At 36.7% G+C, this 14,240-nt stretch overlaps 1 protein-coding gene across 1 annotated transcript in view; it reads right to left on the bottom strand.

Annotated features, from left to right (window-relative positions):
- The window catches only part of LOC131961078 (ankyrin repeat and sterile alpha motif domain-containing protein 1B-like), a 45,951-nt gene that overhangs the window by 15,094 nt on the left and 16,617 nt on the right, over positions 1–14,240 (bottom strand). The window contains exon 3 of the mRNA XM_059326352.1: positions 8,356–8,492. Coding sequence (XP_059182335.1) covers positions 8,356–8,492 — 137 coding nt within the window. The remainder of the gene's footprint in view (positions 1–8,355; positions 8,493–14,240) is intronic.

Below are 14,240 nucleotides of genomic sequence, written 5' to 3'. Positions count from 1 at the left end.
CCTCTGCTATGGAAAGAACTCCAAATTCCTTCAACCGTTACTAAATATTAATAAGGTAATTCGATTATAATTATATTTATAATTAATAATCAATGTTCCAAATTGATAATTTGTTAACTTTATGAGACTGATTAACTATGATTTGCTATCTTTTCCTATTCCTAAGTGAATAGGTGGTGCCCCATCGAGTAACTTTAATTCATTTAAAGTATTAAATATTAATTTAGTCAATTCCCGATAGCAAAATTGACCTAAATTAGCTTTACCTCTAAATATTTTGGTACCCCTGCTGGAGGCAATGTGTATCTGAACCAGATACCCCTACACCTTAAAAATAATGAGAATATTCAGTCTAAATTAGTTTTTGCTGATATTTAAATTTACAGTAGAAGACCCACTCACTGTATTTTTTACGGTGAAGTTCTGGCAACCACAGCTGCCGGTAATTTACCGTATATTTAACAGATTTTTTTTTTTTTACAGTGTACAAACACTTTTCTTTCATGCAAAGTGTAAACCAAGTGTCTCTTCATTATAAAACATTGTATATTAATTGACTGAAGCACATCTGGGAGCTATATTTTGGACTTTCAGACTTCTGATTTCTTTACTGATACTGAAGAACATCCACACTGATGACAGGGTGTGTTTTATTGCTGTAAAGTTCCTGTCTGTCCACTGTGTGCAACATTAACTTCAACGTGTTACATGTAAGTAATGTGACTCAATGCCAAAATCTGACACATCAGATTGTGGCCGATCAGTTGACCATTGGCTGATCCATAATGTGTGTGTGTGTGTGTGTGTGTGTGTGTGTGTGTGTGTGTGTGTGTGTGTGTGAGTGAGTGTGTGAAATGTGTATCTGGAGGAGTGTGCGTGCTTACGCGCGCATGTGTGTGTGTGTGTATCTGTAACTGTAATCACATCAAAGATCAAAGGCAATCAGATCAAAGCAATCAACAGAATTAACTGACACCTGTTCCGGCTCAGTGACAGCAGAGGTGGACAGACTGGAATTTCTGGCCTCGAACAGAAAGCATTTTTGGTAAAACCATAATACCTATCATTGATCCGACTTCACTTTGAGCGTCCCGAGTTCTTCCTGAACGTCTACATATGTTGTTTTTTTTAAGAAAAATGAAAAAATAGCTTTGTTAGAGCGATCTAAAAAACTGTTACATCTCCCTTTTTCAGAAATCTTCCTGTGTTTTTAATATGGGAGCCAATGAGGCTGTTGGTGGTGTTGGTGGATCATCTGTGCGTCCTACGCCCAAACTATAACTCTGACAGCTTTACCAGAGGATTGTGAGGGAGAAGACTAATTTTCCTACGTTTCTATGTATAAATTATTTCTGTAGAGTGGAATTTGCGGCCTGGAGCGCAGTTTTCAAATTTATTTTTTGATAGTTTTTTCTCTCCCTCTACACTCTGGTGATGATGTCACACACTGTGACACAAACATTCCGTGCAATACACACCCATTATAATCTCAGAATTTCTCCAAAAGTGATCATGGTCATTGAACAGGGATTGATAAAAAACTATATGACCTATCGAAACGTGGATTAATACACCAATACACAAGACTTGTGTCTACTGTTTAAAGTTTAAATGGAGTCTCTAGGTGAAATTATGCCGGAGAAGTAGACGTTTAAAAATCTCCAATTATTGTTCTTTTTCGCTCATTTTTTTCCGGCCGTCCCATTCATTTTAATGTGTGTGTGTAATGTCCTACTGTGACAATGTGATTGACTGAGATATCATCTTCAGCTTTCCTATCAAGTCCCATCATGTGTTGACTCTAACTAGGAATCTCTGATAGGCAGAAAAAATGGTTATTATAATTTACACACACACACACACACACACACACACACACACACACACACACACACACACACACAGAGCAAAGGGAGGCACTGAGCCAGAGGGTTTGGAGCTGATAACCCCATGATGCGCTCCTTCTTGCTTTCCATGTTTCTGCTTCTTTTCATCCGTCTGATTATTCTCTAATTCTCTCTGTGTTTCACATCCCATCTGCTCATGAGAGCTGGTGGAGATCTAACACGTCCAGCTGACAGTTTGGACACGAAGCAAAGCGATTAATGAATAAAAACGACCCAAACATGAAGCCTGTGGGTTTCACTCAGCTGATCTCGTCACGCTTTTACAAAGTGATCGCATGTGGTCAATGCCGCAGCCGCATGAGCTGCTGAATCATTTTCTTTTTTAAAAAAAAGCTAAATTACTCAGAACACATTTTTATTTACAGCAACAGTCTTGGGGAACCTTCCAGGAGGAGAGAGATTTGCACACTGCTAAAAAAAAAAAGTGAAAATTAGGAAGTGACTGAGTCTCAATGTTAAGATTCCACACTGGCATAGAAACCTTCGGTAACGCTTTATAATAAGGTCCTTAATAACCATTAATAAACAAGTAATAAGGCATTGTTCTCGCTTTAGATCCGGTAGTTGCAAAAAGCATAGTTAACTTATAGTTAACTTATAATAGATGAGCAATAAAGTATATTTTAATATCAATAAGCAAACAAAATCAGATTAATAAAGGCATGGCAAAGACATAATGGGTGGGTCATGGGTGTTTGTAATGCCATTATTAACACTTATATAAGCTTATAAACACACAATAATGATAATAAGCATCTAGTAAGGACTTACAAGGGCCTTATTACTTGTTAATTAATGGTTATTACAAGGACCTTAATATAAAGCGTTACCAAATTTTCTTATTTAGGTCCAGCTTCATTGGGTACCGAATTTTAAAAAAAGAAATCTTGATTTGTAATAAAAAAGAGTGAAATTAAACTGTCAAATTACTTGTTTAACAGAATGTAAGATTTCGTTCTGAATGATGATTCAGAAAAAAAATTCACACATGCATGATACCATCAAACACATGCATTCTGATACATAGATGAGATACATATCTGCTACTGAGAATTATGGGTAAATATGGGGAAAAATAGCTATCAACATTATCAAATTAAATATCAGTCCAATTTAACCAATTGTTTTTTTACTACAAAAATAAATAAGTAAATAATATGTTCTAAATCTTTTTTTTTTTTTTTTTAAACGTGACAAATCTGCATCAAGTTTAACCCTTTATCAGGCAAAGAACCATATTTGGTAACTTCAGGTAATATTTCGAGAAATAAGTTGCAAATTTACTAGATTAAAGAGGCAAATCTACAAGAAAAAAAGTTGCAGATTTAAGAGATTTAAAGTGGCAAATCTGGGTGAAAAAAGTCGCAGATTTACGAGAAAAAAGTGGGGAAAAAGCAACTTTTTTCTCCCAGATTCACCACTTTAAATCTCATAAATCTGCGCTTTTTTTTTTGTAGATTTGCCACTTTCTCGTAAACTTTTTTCTCAGGGTTAAAAGAAATGCGGTGAACAGACTTGCTCATCTCCTCTCCTGCCTAACTTTACTGGATCACAACACATTGGACATGGAATCATTCTGCAGATGCTTTGGATCAAAATGAGACCAAACGTTTGACTGATGTCAGTGTTTGGGCCAGGTCAAAGGTCAGAATGTGGCCTGCAGCAGACTGAGCCAGGCTTGTTTTTAGCCTGGCCGACTGCCGGAAATGCCCTCTGCAACATGATTTTGTGCAAAATTTACAAAGACATTCACTGTGTGTTAATTCTTGTTGGCAAGCTCATTGTAGTGTCATGCTGACCAGAAAGTTGTCCAGTGAAGAGTTAACCACAGAGGCATCCAGCAGCTGGCTGACAGTAGAGAAAGTTCTAAATAACCACTGATGTGCATCTCTGTCTCTTTCCCCCAGCTCTCACATTCTAGGAATTGTGATTTTATCATGTTGATCTGTTTCGTTTAGTACAAAAGACTTCTATTACCCGTCTGTCCATCCTGGAGAGGGATCCTCCTCCTTTCTCTCCAGGTTTCACCCATTTTTAACCCCCATTAAAGCTTTTTTTAAGGTTTTTTTCCTCATCTGATGCAAGAGTCAAAGGACAGAAGCTCTCCAAGGTAAATGTGTGATGTTGGACTTTTTAAGTAAAGTTCAGTTGAACTGAATTAATATTGCATTAAAGGAATACAAACTACATGAAACAGTAAACTTTAATTTTTTACTGTCATGAAATGTAGAAAACAAACAGTTTGACTGTAAAAGAACAACATTTCGGTAAAATAAATGAAGAATTTTCCCATTTACTGGACTATTCTGTCTGAATTACTGATACAATCTGATATATTCTCACTGTTTTTTTTTGGGAGCAACCACAGCTGCTGGTATTTTACCATAAATTACAAAGAGTTTTTTTTTTACAGTGTACTTCTGACTCTTTGGTATATTTTCACACTGGAGTCTCTGTAACGAAAGTAATTTCCTTCTGGGGACAAATAAAGATATTCTGATTCTGATGATCATGATCTGAAGTTAAAAGGATTGGGGAGACAGTCAATGACAGAATTAAATAGAGCAGTTAATACAATGTAGTGTATAAAATATCCAAATAAGCATTATAATTATTAGGCTGATGGGTTTCTGAGTATGTAAGACGAGCTGCAGACAGACACAAATATGCACACACAAGGTTAAATGCATGACTCCCTGCAGGAATTCCACTTGATGAAAATAATGAGACGGTAAAAAGAAATGGTAAATGGTAATAGTAAAAAGAAACACACACTGTAAATGTGATACATAAAATAGAAAAAGCCCAAACTAGAGGAACAGAGAGCAACATTAAGTAACATTATTCACTGTGTGATAATATATGTGGAAGTAGAGGATAAGGGAATAAAAGTGAACAGAAATAACACAAATGACTTTATAAAATCGAGTCATTAAATCAACAGTTTGTGTGGAGTGCAGCTACGTCTGTAGTTCTTGGAAATTTTAATATCAAGATCCCTGAAGAGCTCTCCATCAGATGTTTTATTCAATCTTGTCCAAAGCTACCTATCTTAGAGAATTCTATTTGGAGATATGATTTAATATCGAGTTATATAACTGCAGTAAAGCACCTGATGAAATCATCCTTACACTGCATCAACTGTTTACAAACTGAGATAAATTCAATCCATATTTTTGCTGTAAACTCCCTGTGGAAGCCTGAGAGATGAATATTAAACCATGAGATGTAAAGCAGCTGTAGCATGCTGCTGCAGCATCATGCTGCCTGAGGCTGCAGCTACAGCGAGCAGCGAGGAAACAGCCAGCGGGAGCACTGAAATGAAATGAAATGAATTCTAGAGAATTAATTAGTCGCTATGAAATTGAACTCGGGTGCTCCTTGATTATGAACGCTTCAAGCCGAGCGGAGGCCCGCTGGGCGCCGCGTGTCCTCTACACACATTAGTTAACACGCCAAAGATAGACAGAACGGCTGGAGGTAAAGAAGAAGAAAGAAAGGAAGATGTTCAGGTGAGGAGGACATTAAAGAGCTGGAGGAGAAGGTGAAGGTGTGAGCAGTTGTTTTAGAACACTATTTAGTCCAGTGGCGGACTCAGACTGTTTAAAAAAAATAAAATGGTTTATTTATTTATTTTATTATTATATATATATATATATATATTATTGTTTTTACTTCCTCCTCTTTCCCCTCTCTCTTTAATCATTATTTATGTATTTTATCTGTTATGTTTATGTGGTCAGTTTATTCATTTTATACAGACTACAGACTGTCTAAATATCTAAATACTGTATAGTCTATTTGGTTTCGTTTTGTCTGACTGTTGTTTGTTCTTAAAATCATCACCCTCCGGCCCCCCCTCTGAGTCCGCCACTGATTTAATCTCATTATGAGCCCTGAAACTGTTATTTTTAGGTAAAATAAGAAGGAAAAGATTGAAACTCCACTGTCAGACTGCCTTCAGTAAAGCTAGTATTTATTAAGCATCCTTACGCTGAATCAGCAGTTCAGGAGGATATTTCTTCAGTGTTATGTCACAAATTATCGGCAAAGTGAGAAAACATCTGACTTTAATGATCGAGGTGTAAAACTGAGCCTGTACGTCTGATACGATCCTGTCAGTGACAGAAGAGAGAGGGATAAATGAATCTCTAGTCTCTGAGGAGGCTGATTTACTGTTCATTAGAATTCCTGAATGTTGAACTGAAATTATTCATGATCAGTGACACGTTATTAAATAGATTCTGTTGTTGTTGTTGGAATAACAGCCGTCAGAATAAAGTCAACTTCTACTTCTGACACTGAGAACATATTTCTATAAAACTACTCTGGTTTCTCAGGAGGTCCCTCCTCTGAAATAATCAAAATGCAGCATTTCTATTAGATTCCACACAAATATGCATGAGTCATTTCTGTATCATAGTTTCTGCAGGAGATGACTGAACTGCCGACTCAGTGAGTTTAAACTGTCTGCTTGATTTAGCGTCTCAATTTAAATAATTTAAATCTAAATACCACCTTGTGGAGTTAAAGATGCAGCTGTCCAGATGGTGGTGGGAGTGGGAGTGAAATAAAGTACAAACTCAGGTTCTTCTATGATTCTCTATCAATTCACAAAATACTTAATTCAGTTATTGTCTAACAACATTAAAGTTTGTTCATGCTACACTCAAAGTGATGCTTACCATGTTTTGCATGCAGAACATCAGCTCTATAAACAGACAACTGCATAGAATCTGACATATTTTTGCACTGGTTTTGATTTCTGTTCTGTCTAGTCTAATATTCACCATCATCAGATTTGAGCAGTTTTGGTTGCATGAAGGTGAGCAAAAGAAGGCAGAAACTGCAACCACATGGTTCTCAAAATCAGTGATTTGATTTTTGAATCTTGATTCCTAGAAATCAACAGATCATTGGTTAAATGCCCTGACAACTTTCATTTGCATTTTTCAATTCTTTTTAAATAAAAAAGGCTACACGTAGGCTATCAAGTATGATTTGACTGCCGAATCTGCCAAACACCAAGGTGCTTTTGATTCCGATAAATGAAATTGAAAGCTCATTTTAATAGCTTGATGATTTTAAATTCATCATGATACCCCTTCTATGTATCTGGCTATTTCGTAATAGTATGACTAAATTATTGCGTCACTGTAAAAGGTATGGTAATTGTAACATATCCTTGGCATATACACTGTCTGCAGCAATTAATGTGAATAAACTTGTGCTCAAGTCCTGGTAAAGTAATCAGACGTCACCACCAAGGTTATAATAGTTTTGGATTTTTCATTAGTTTTAGTTTTAATTTCGTTGTGAATTTTTGTTTTCAAATTCAGTTAGTTTTAGTTTAGTTTTTATTGGTTTTAGTGTTAGTTTTAGTTTTTTTGTAATGGGTATGTGCCTTTATTTCCTTTGGTTTATCATCTCAGCCCCAATAAGGTTATTAACTCTTACAGTTCTGGGTGTTTTGTATTGTGGTTCTAGTGTAAACATCCCAGTCTCAGTAAACATATTCACCATGTGTTGCATGTTCAAATAGAAACACTGAATTATGTATGAAAAAAGTTGACAAAGACGAAAACTAAGGACATTTTCACTATAATTTTAGTTAGTTTTAGTTAGTTTTGTCACCACACAATACAGTTTCAGTTAGTTATCGTTTTTTTTAAAACTCTAGTTTTTATTTTTATTTCAGTTAACAAAAATGTTTTTTCAATTTTAGTTTTCGTTATTTTGTTAGTTTTCGTTAACTATAATAACCTTGGTCACCACGGCTACATGTCAACATTTTACAGCCGACGCGGTGATTTATTCTACAATCCTACTAATCTTCCTCTAAAACTACCCCGGCTATGGTGTGTGTGTGTGTGTGTGTGTGTGTGTGTGTGTGTCTGAAGGAGGAGGAAGAGAAAGAGATGGGCTCGGAGGTAAAAATCTGCATTTTTTAATGAGCGTCCAGCTGGGGCGGAAAACCAGGTTTCAAAGCCACAATGTGGAGGTTTGTGGGTGCAGAAGTGTGTTAAGAAGATGTCTGTTTGTGTTTACGTCTTCAGTAATACAGTTCTCTTTCACACTAAGCAGCAGAGTGAGGCTGGTGGACCCAGAGGAGGCCTCATCTGGGTCTCTGTGACCAGGATATGAAGTTTAGGATCCTCAGATAATCTAAAAGCCAATCTGCTGAGGGAGTGACTAACAGGCAGAGACAGAGAGGAGCTGATGAAAAGAAACAATCAGACAGAGAGAGATGTTTACCATTGTGTGTGTGTGTGTGTGTGTGTGTGTGTGTGTGTGTGTGGGTGGGTGCAGGTGTTTAAGCTACTTGTAGGTGGACACTGTGATGTTCAATAATGCATCAGGTGCCTCTGCAACACATTCATTAGTCTGTCTGTGAGTGTGTGTGTGTGTGTGTGTGTGTGTGTGTGTGTGTGTGTGTGTGTGCACTCACCTGTGGGCGGATGACTCTCTCGATGTTCTTCAGGGCCGTGTCGGGGGAGGGGGGGGAGCAGTCTGGAGTGGGGCCCGTTGAGCAGTTGCCATGGTTACGGTGCTCCCCCTCACTCAGCGGTACATGGGACAGGTGACCTTGAAGAGAGAGAGACAGGTAGAGAGAGAGAGAGAGAGAGAGATTAGTGTGTTTTTATCTCATTAGAGTGTTTCATGTTATAATCGCTGCCAGTGAACAGGAGTCCCAGGAGAGAATCATACCAACACCAGGATCAGACTGCACTGATTTATTTTAAGATATCAGGAAATATCAGACAGATAGAGGTAGAGAAAGATAGATACTGTATTTATCCCGAGGGAAACTATCCAGCAGGCAGATACCATATTTAATTAGTAGTATCAAAGCATCAAAATGTACTTTAAGTATCAAAAGTAAAACTAGAAAATTTCCTCTGGGGAAATTCTGAAAGGGTCACGGGGGCTACTGCCGGTGTGTGAACACTATGATGAGATTCTTCAGAGATTTATAACTATGCCCTTTAACCTCAAAATGTGTGTGTGTGTGTGTGTGTGTGTGTGTGTGTGTGTGTGTGTGTATCTGTAACTGTAATCACATCAAAGATCAAAGCAATCAACAGAATTAACTGACACCTGTTAATGAAAGAGTGACAGCAGCCAGAGGTGGACAGACTGGAATTTCTGGCCTCGAACAGAAAGCATTTTTGGCAAAACCATAATACCTATCATTGATCCGACTTCACTTTGAGCGTCCTGAGTTCTTCCTGAACGTCTACATATGTTTTTTTTTTAAGAAAAATGAAAAAATAGCTTTGTTAGAGCGATCTGAAAAAACTGTTCCATCTCCCTTTTTCAGAAATCTTCCTGTGTTTTTAATATGGGAGCCAATGAGGCTGTTGGTGGTGTTGGTGGATCATCTGTGCGTCCTACGCCCAAACTATAACTCTGACAGCTTTACCAGAGGATTGTTAGGGAGAAGACTAATTTTCCTACGTTTCTATGTATAAATTATTTCTGTAGAGTGGAATTTGCGGCCTGGAGCGCAGTTTTAAAATTTATTTTTTGACAGTTTCTTCTCTCCCTCTACACTCTGGCGATGATGTCACACACTCTGACACGAACATTCCGTGCAATACACACCCATTATAATCTCAGAATTTCTCCAAAAATGATCATGGTCATTGAACAGGGATTGATAAAAAACTATATGACCTATCGAAACGTGGATTAATACACCGATACACAAGACTTGTGTCTACTGTTTAAAGTTTAAATGGAGTCTCTAGGTGAAATTATGCCGGAGAAGTAGACGTTTAAAAATCTCCAATTATTGTTCTTTTTCGCTCATTTTTTTTTTTTGCCGCGAGAAAATTCTGTATTCTAGAGAAAAGTAATAGCACACCGATCCCGATCAAACCAACGTTTTGATATATAATTTGTCTCTGGGGAAAAAAACCCTGAAAAGTAAGTAAAGCTGTCACCTAAATGTAGTGGAGTAAATAGTACAATATTTGCCTCTTAAATGTAGTTAAGTAGAAGTATAAATTTACATAAAATCGAAATACTCCACTCAGGTCTTGAGTAAATGTATTTAATTACATTCCAGCTATTATACAGTTATACAGAACAAAGTGTCCAGCAGAGTCAAAGATTGAAAATAAAAATTTGCAGCTTTTCAAAAAATAATTTAAAATCTGATTGCAAATAAAACCTGAAATAACCATATAAAATATGAGCTGGTGAATAATAATAAATTCTGTTATGACTTGGCAAACAGTTATATCAGATGAGATGTTGGAGGCTGCAGCGATGCAGAAAATCTGAGCAATAAAACAGATGTATTATATTTCTAATGCTTTGTTTGTATCTCACCAACATAAAAGCCTTCTTTAGAACCACAGGGAGCAAATCAGAAGCTCACAGGAATCATTGTGACATTTTCTTTCTTGCAGATTCATACAATAACATAACACTTTGGATTATGTTTTTACTCTGGTGGTATTACAGCTAATAGGCCATCCATTAAAAACTGCTTAGTCTATAGCAGCTATTCTCAACCTGGGGGTCCCGACCCCAATCAGGGTCTCGAGATGATTTCTGGGGGTCTCCAAATCATTTTGGAAGTCAGCTCTGTCTCCACTGTGTTAAAGTGTTCATGTGTTAATGTGTTTTAGTCTTTTTGGTCATTTAATGTCTTTTTTGGTCAATTTGTGTCTTTTTGTGGTAATTTTTTGGTTAATTTGATTCCTTTTTTGCTTAATTTTATGTAATTTTTTTGGTCATTTTGTGTCCTTTTTTTGGTCATTTTGTGTCTTTTCTGGTCATTTTGTGTCTTTTTGAGGTTAAAGGGCATAGTTATAAATCTCTGAAGAATCTCATCATAGTGTACACACACCGGCAGTAGCCCCCGTGGCCCTTTCAGAATTACCGCAGAGGAAATTTTCTAGTTCTTATTTTAAAACTTTTCCCAGTCGCTTCAGTTATTAATTCACATTTATTGGTTTTGTTTGACAGGGACCATGCATAGAATAGCTTCTATACCAGGGTTAGCTAAATAGCTAATTTTCACCTGTAGTATTTAGGGAGAAGATTTAGAGTTACTAAAGAGCTGCTCCAGCCAAATAACTTTTACATGATATTGGCATAAAAAATGACTCCTTAGTGCAATTTTGGGTAAAGTGAGAAATAAAAACAAGGGTTCCTGCAGTACCAGAGTTAAAATATGATGCCTGCCCAGTGCATTCTGAAATCTGTCTCAGTGTGTGTGTGCTTTTGAGTGCAGAACCAAGTGTCGGAGCTAATTTCCCCAGCGTATGATCATATAACAGAGGGCAGGGGGGAAAACACAAGAAGAAGAAAAGAAGAAGAGAGGAAGAGAGGAAGAGAGAGAGAAGTGCTGAAGAAGAACAAATTACATTTCAGAGGGAGAAAACATCTGTCTTAATCAGCTGGAGGAGACACAACACACAGACCAACACACCTTCCTAAAATACTACAGTCAGAGATGCTGACACACACACACACACACACACATTCTTGTACTTCTATCTTTGTGAGGACCCTCATTGGAACAGTGAATTCCCTTGCAAGGTTATAATAGTTTTGGATTTTTCATTAGTTTTAATTTTAATTTTGTTGTGAATTTTTGTTTTCAAATTCAGTTAGTTTTAATGAGTTTTAGAGTGAGTTTGCTAGTTTTAGTTTAGTATTTATTTTTTTGAAATGCTTTAGTTTTAGTTTAGTTTTTATTAGTTGTAGTTTTTTGTAATGGGGTATTTGTTGGGTGGGAGATTAAAAGAGGTCACAGTAAATTTTGCCTTTATTTCCTTTGTCTTATCCATCTTGATTATGAAAAAAGTTGACAAAGACGAAATCGAAGGACATTTTCACTATAATTTTAGTTAGTTTTGTAACCACACAATACAGTTTCAGTTAATTATCATTATCATGTAACCTTTAACCCTTAAAACAAAGTCTGAAATCTAAAAAAAAAAACCTTTAAATAAGTGAGGACCGGCCAAAATGTCCTCACTTTGCAAAAATGTCCTCACTCTGTTGGTTAAAAACGTGTTCTGGTCCTCACAATGTAGGAAGAAGAAGAACACACACACACACACACACACACACATACACACACAACAGCGGCTTTCTGTCAGCAGCCACCTGCCTACATGGATCCTATCAGACGGCAGAATATCATCCAATTATGGTGAAACCCAGCCAGGATTTAACACACACACACACACACACACACACTAACACACACACACACACACACACACACACAGGATGACATCATTATCAGTAACAGCAGAGTCATATATCTGCTGCTGCTATAAGATGCAGCATATGAATGATTCATTATCACATTTCCAAGCCAGAAACTGGCTGGTTTTAACTTTGAATGTAGTTAAAGGTGTGATTTATTTTTCACAACACCCACACACATTTTTCTTCACAAATTTAAAAAGAACAAAGCCACACACAGGGAGGAAACGTGGCTCTGCTGCTGCTGATGTTTGGGATAATGACACGTATAGTTTCCTGTGAATTAATTGGGTGGCAGCATCTTTAGGAGGTTTAGAGTAAAGAGGATGATTGTTCTTATATGCTGTGGTGGAAGAAGTATTCAGATCCCTTACTGAAGTAAAAGTACTAATAAAACACTGTGAAATTACTCCACTACAAGTAAAAGACCTGCATTTAGAATGTACTTAAGGAAAAGTACCAATCAAAATGATAAAATAGCATCAAATGTACTTAAAGTATCGAAAGTAAAAGTACTTTTTATCCAGAATGGACCTACTCAGATTGTTTTATATATTCTAAATGTATTATTAGATTATTTTGTTGATGCATTGATGTAAGCAGCGTTTTACTGTCAGTTAGAGCTGATTTCAACTATTTAATCCCCTTGATGATGAATTAATCTATCTATGAAAACCACAATATTTGTGTTACCATAAAATGTAAGTGAACTCTCCAGATCCCCAGAAACAGCATCAGGACACTTCTCCACTGTAGGTGACATGAAGCTGCTCCTTTAAATAATCTTTTCTTTGATCTTCTGCTCATTTCTCATTGGTGGCTTATTATCTAAATGACTAAAGAAATGAGTGGAAAATAAAAGAAGTGCTCCTTTTGTTGCCAAGATTCAAATGGATTGACTTTTCTGATCCGAAGCATTTGGACGCCTGGCTTTGAAGTGTGTGTGTGTGTGTGTGTGTGTGTGTGTGTGTGTGTGTGTGTGGTTTGATCTCAGGTGTTGTCTTGTTACATATCACCTCAGGGTGCTCCAATCAAGATGTTTTTGTGCCGTTATACCAATCACAGGGACTTATTCGCAGCCTTCTCTATCTTTTTTCGAACACCTGGTCAAAGTGGTGAAGCAGTTTTAGCAAATAAAAACTGTCTCACGTTTTGCATCATCTGATCAGACTTTATAAACTGTGCATCATACTGAAAAGAAAGAAAATCAGCTGATAATCACCAGCTGCAGATCGTTTGGAGCTTCCTTGATTCTTGCTTTTGTTTGTTGTTTGCTGGCAATTTTTACACTTGATTTTGATTCATATATTTGATGTGCAGTTATATTGTAAAGGTCTGTCAAGTAATATTTTAACTACAGCTTATTTTCGACAGAAATGAGGGACAAATCAATAACAAACAGGACAAGGACAGGAACAATAACACAGGGCAGTCAAAAATGTCCTGAAGGAATAATAGAGTGAGAGAGAGAGAGAGAGAGAGAGAGAGAGAGAGAGAGAGAGAGAGAGATCCAATCAAATCCAGACATTGAGGGATATGACGTCTTTGACCTCTGAATGAGAACAGAATGTTTTGTGGAGTGAACCGACTCTACCGAGGAGGAAATGTTGTTGTTGTTGTTGTTGTTGTTTTGGTTCAAGGTGCATGAGAACACAACTCAATATTAATGTAATTGCTTTATAAAACACAGTAAATTATCTGGTTTTGAGCTGCTACTGATAGGAACACATGTTATGATGAGACTGTTAATGTGGAGTAAATCAAATATAGCAGTAAAAAGTAGTAAATACTCCAATCACTATATCACTTTAACATTTATTTTAAACACAACTGTAAATGACATTTAGCAAGGTTCCTATTTGTGTTTTTGTATTATATAGCTTGTTTTTCATGTTTGTACATTTTCAAGGTGTTTAACAATGTTGTGATGCTTTTATTTTGAAAAGGTGCCATCCAGTGTGAAACGGGTGCTTTCATTTTGAAAGGTAGTGACAGGAAATAACCGGTAGAACGGTTAAATGAAAAAACAAACGGTAAATAATAATGAGTACGTAGTAATTCATATAAAGTTAATATAAAGTATTAAAAGGCTTCTATAGT

Source organism: Centropristis striata, chromosome 22, assembly GCF_030273125.1.
Source record: "Centropristis striata isolate RG_2023a ecotype Rhode Island chromosome 22, C.striata_1.0, whole genome shotgun sequence".
NCBI lineage: Eukaryota > Metazoa > Chordata > Actinopteri > Perciformes > Serranidae > Centropristis > Centropristis striata.
This window is presented reverse-complemented; position numbering and strand designations above follow the sequence as displayed.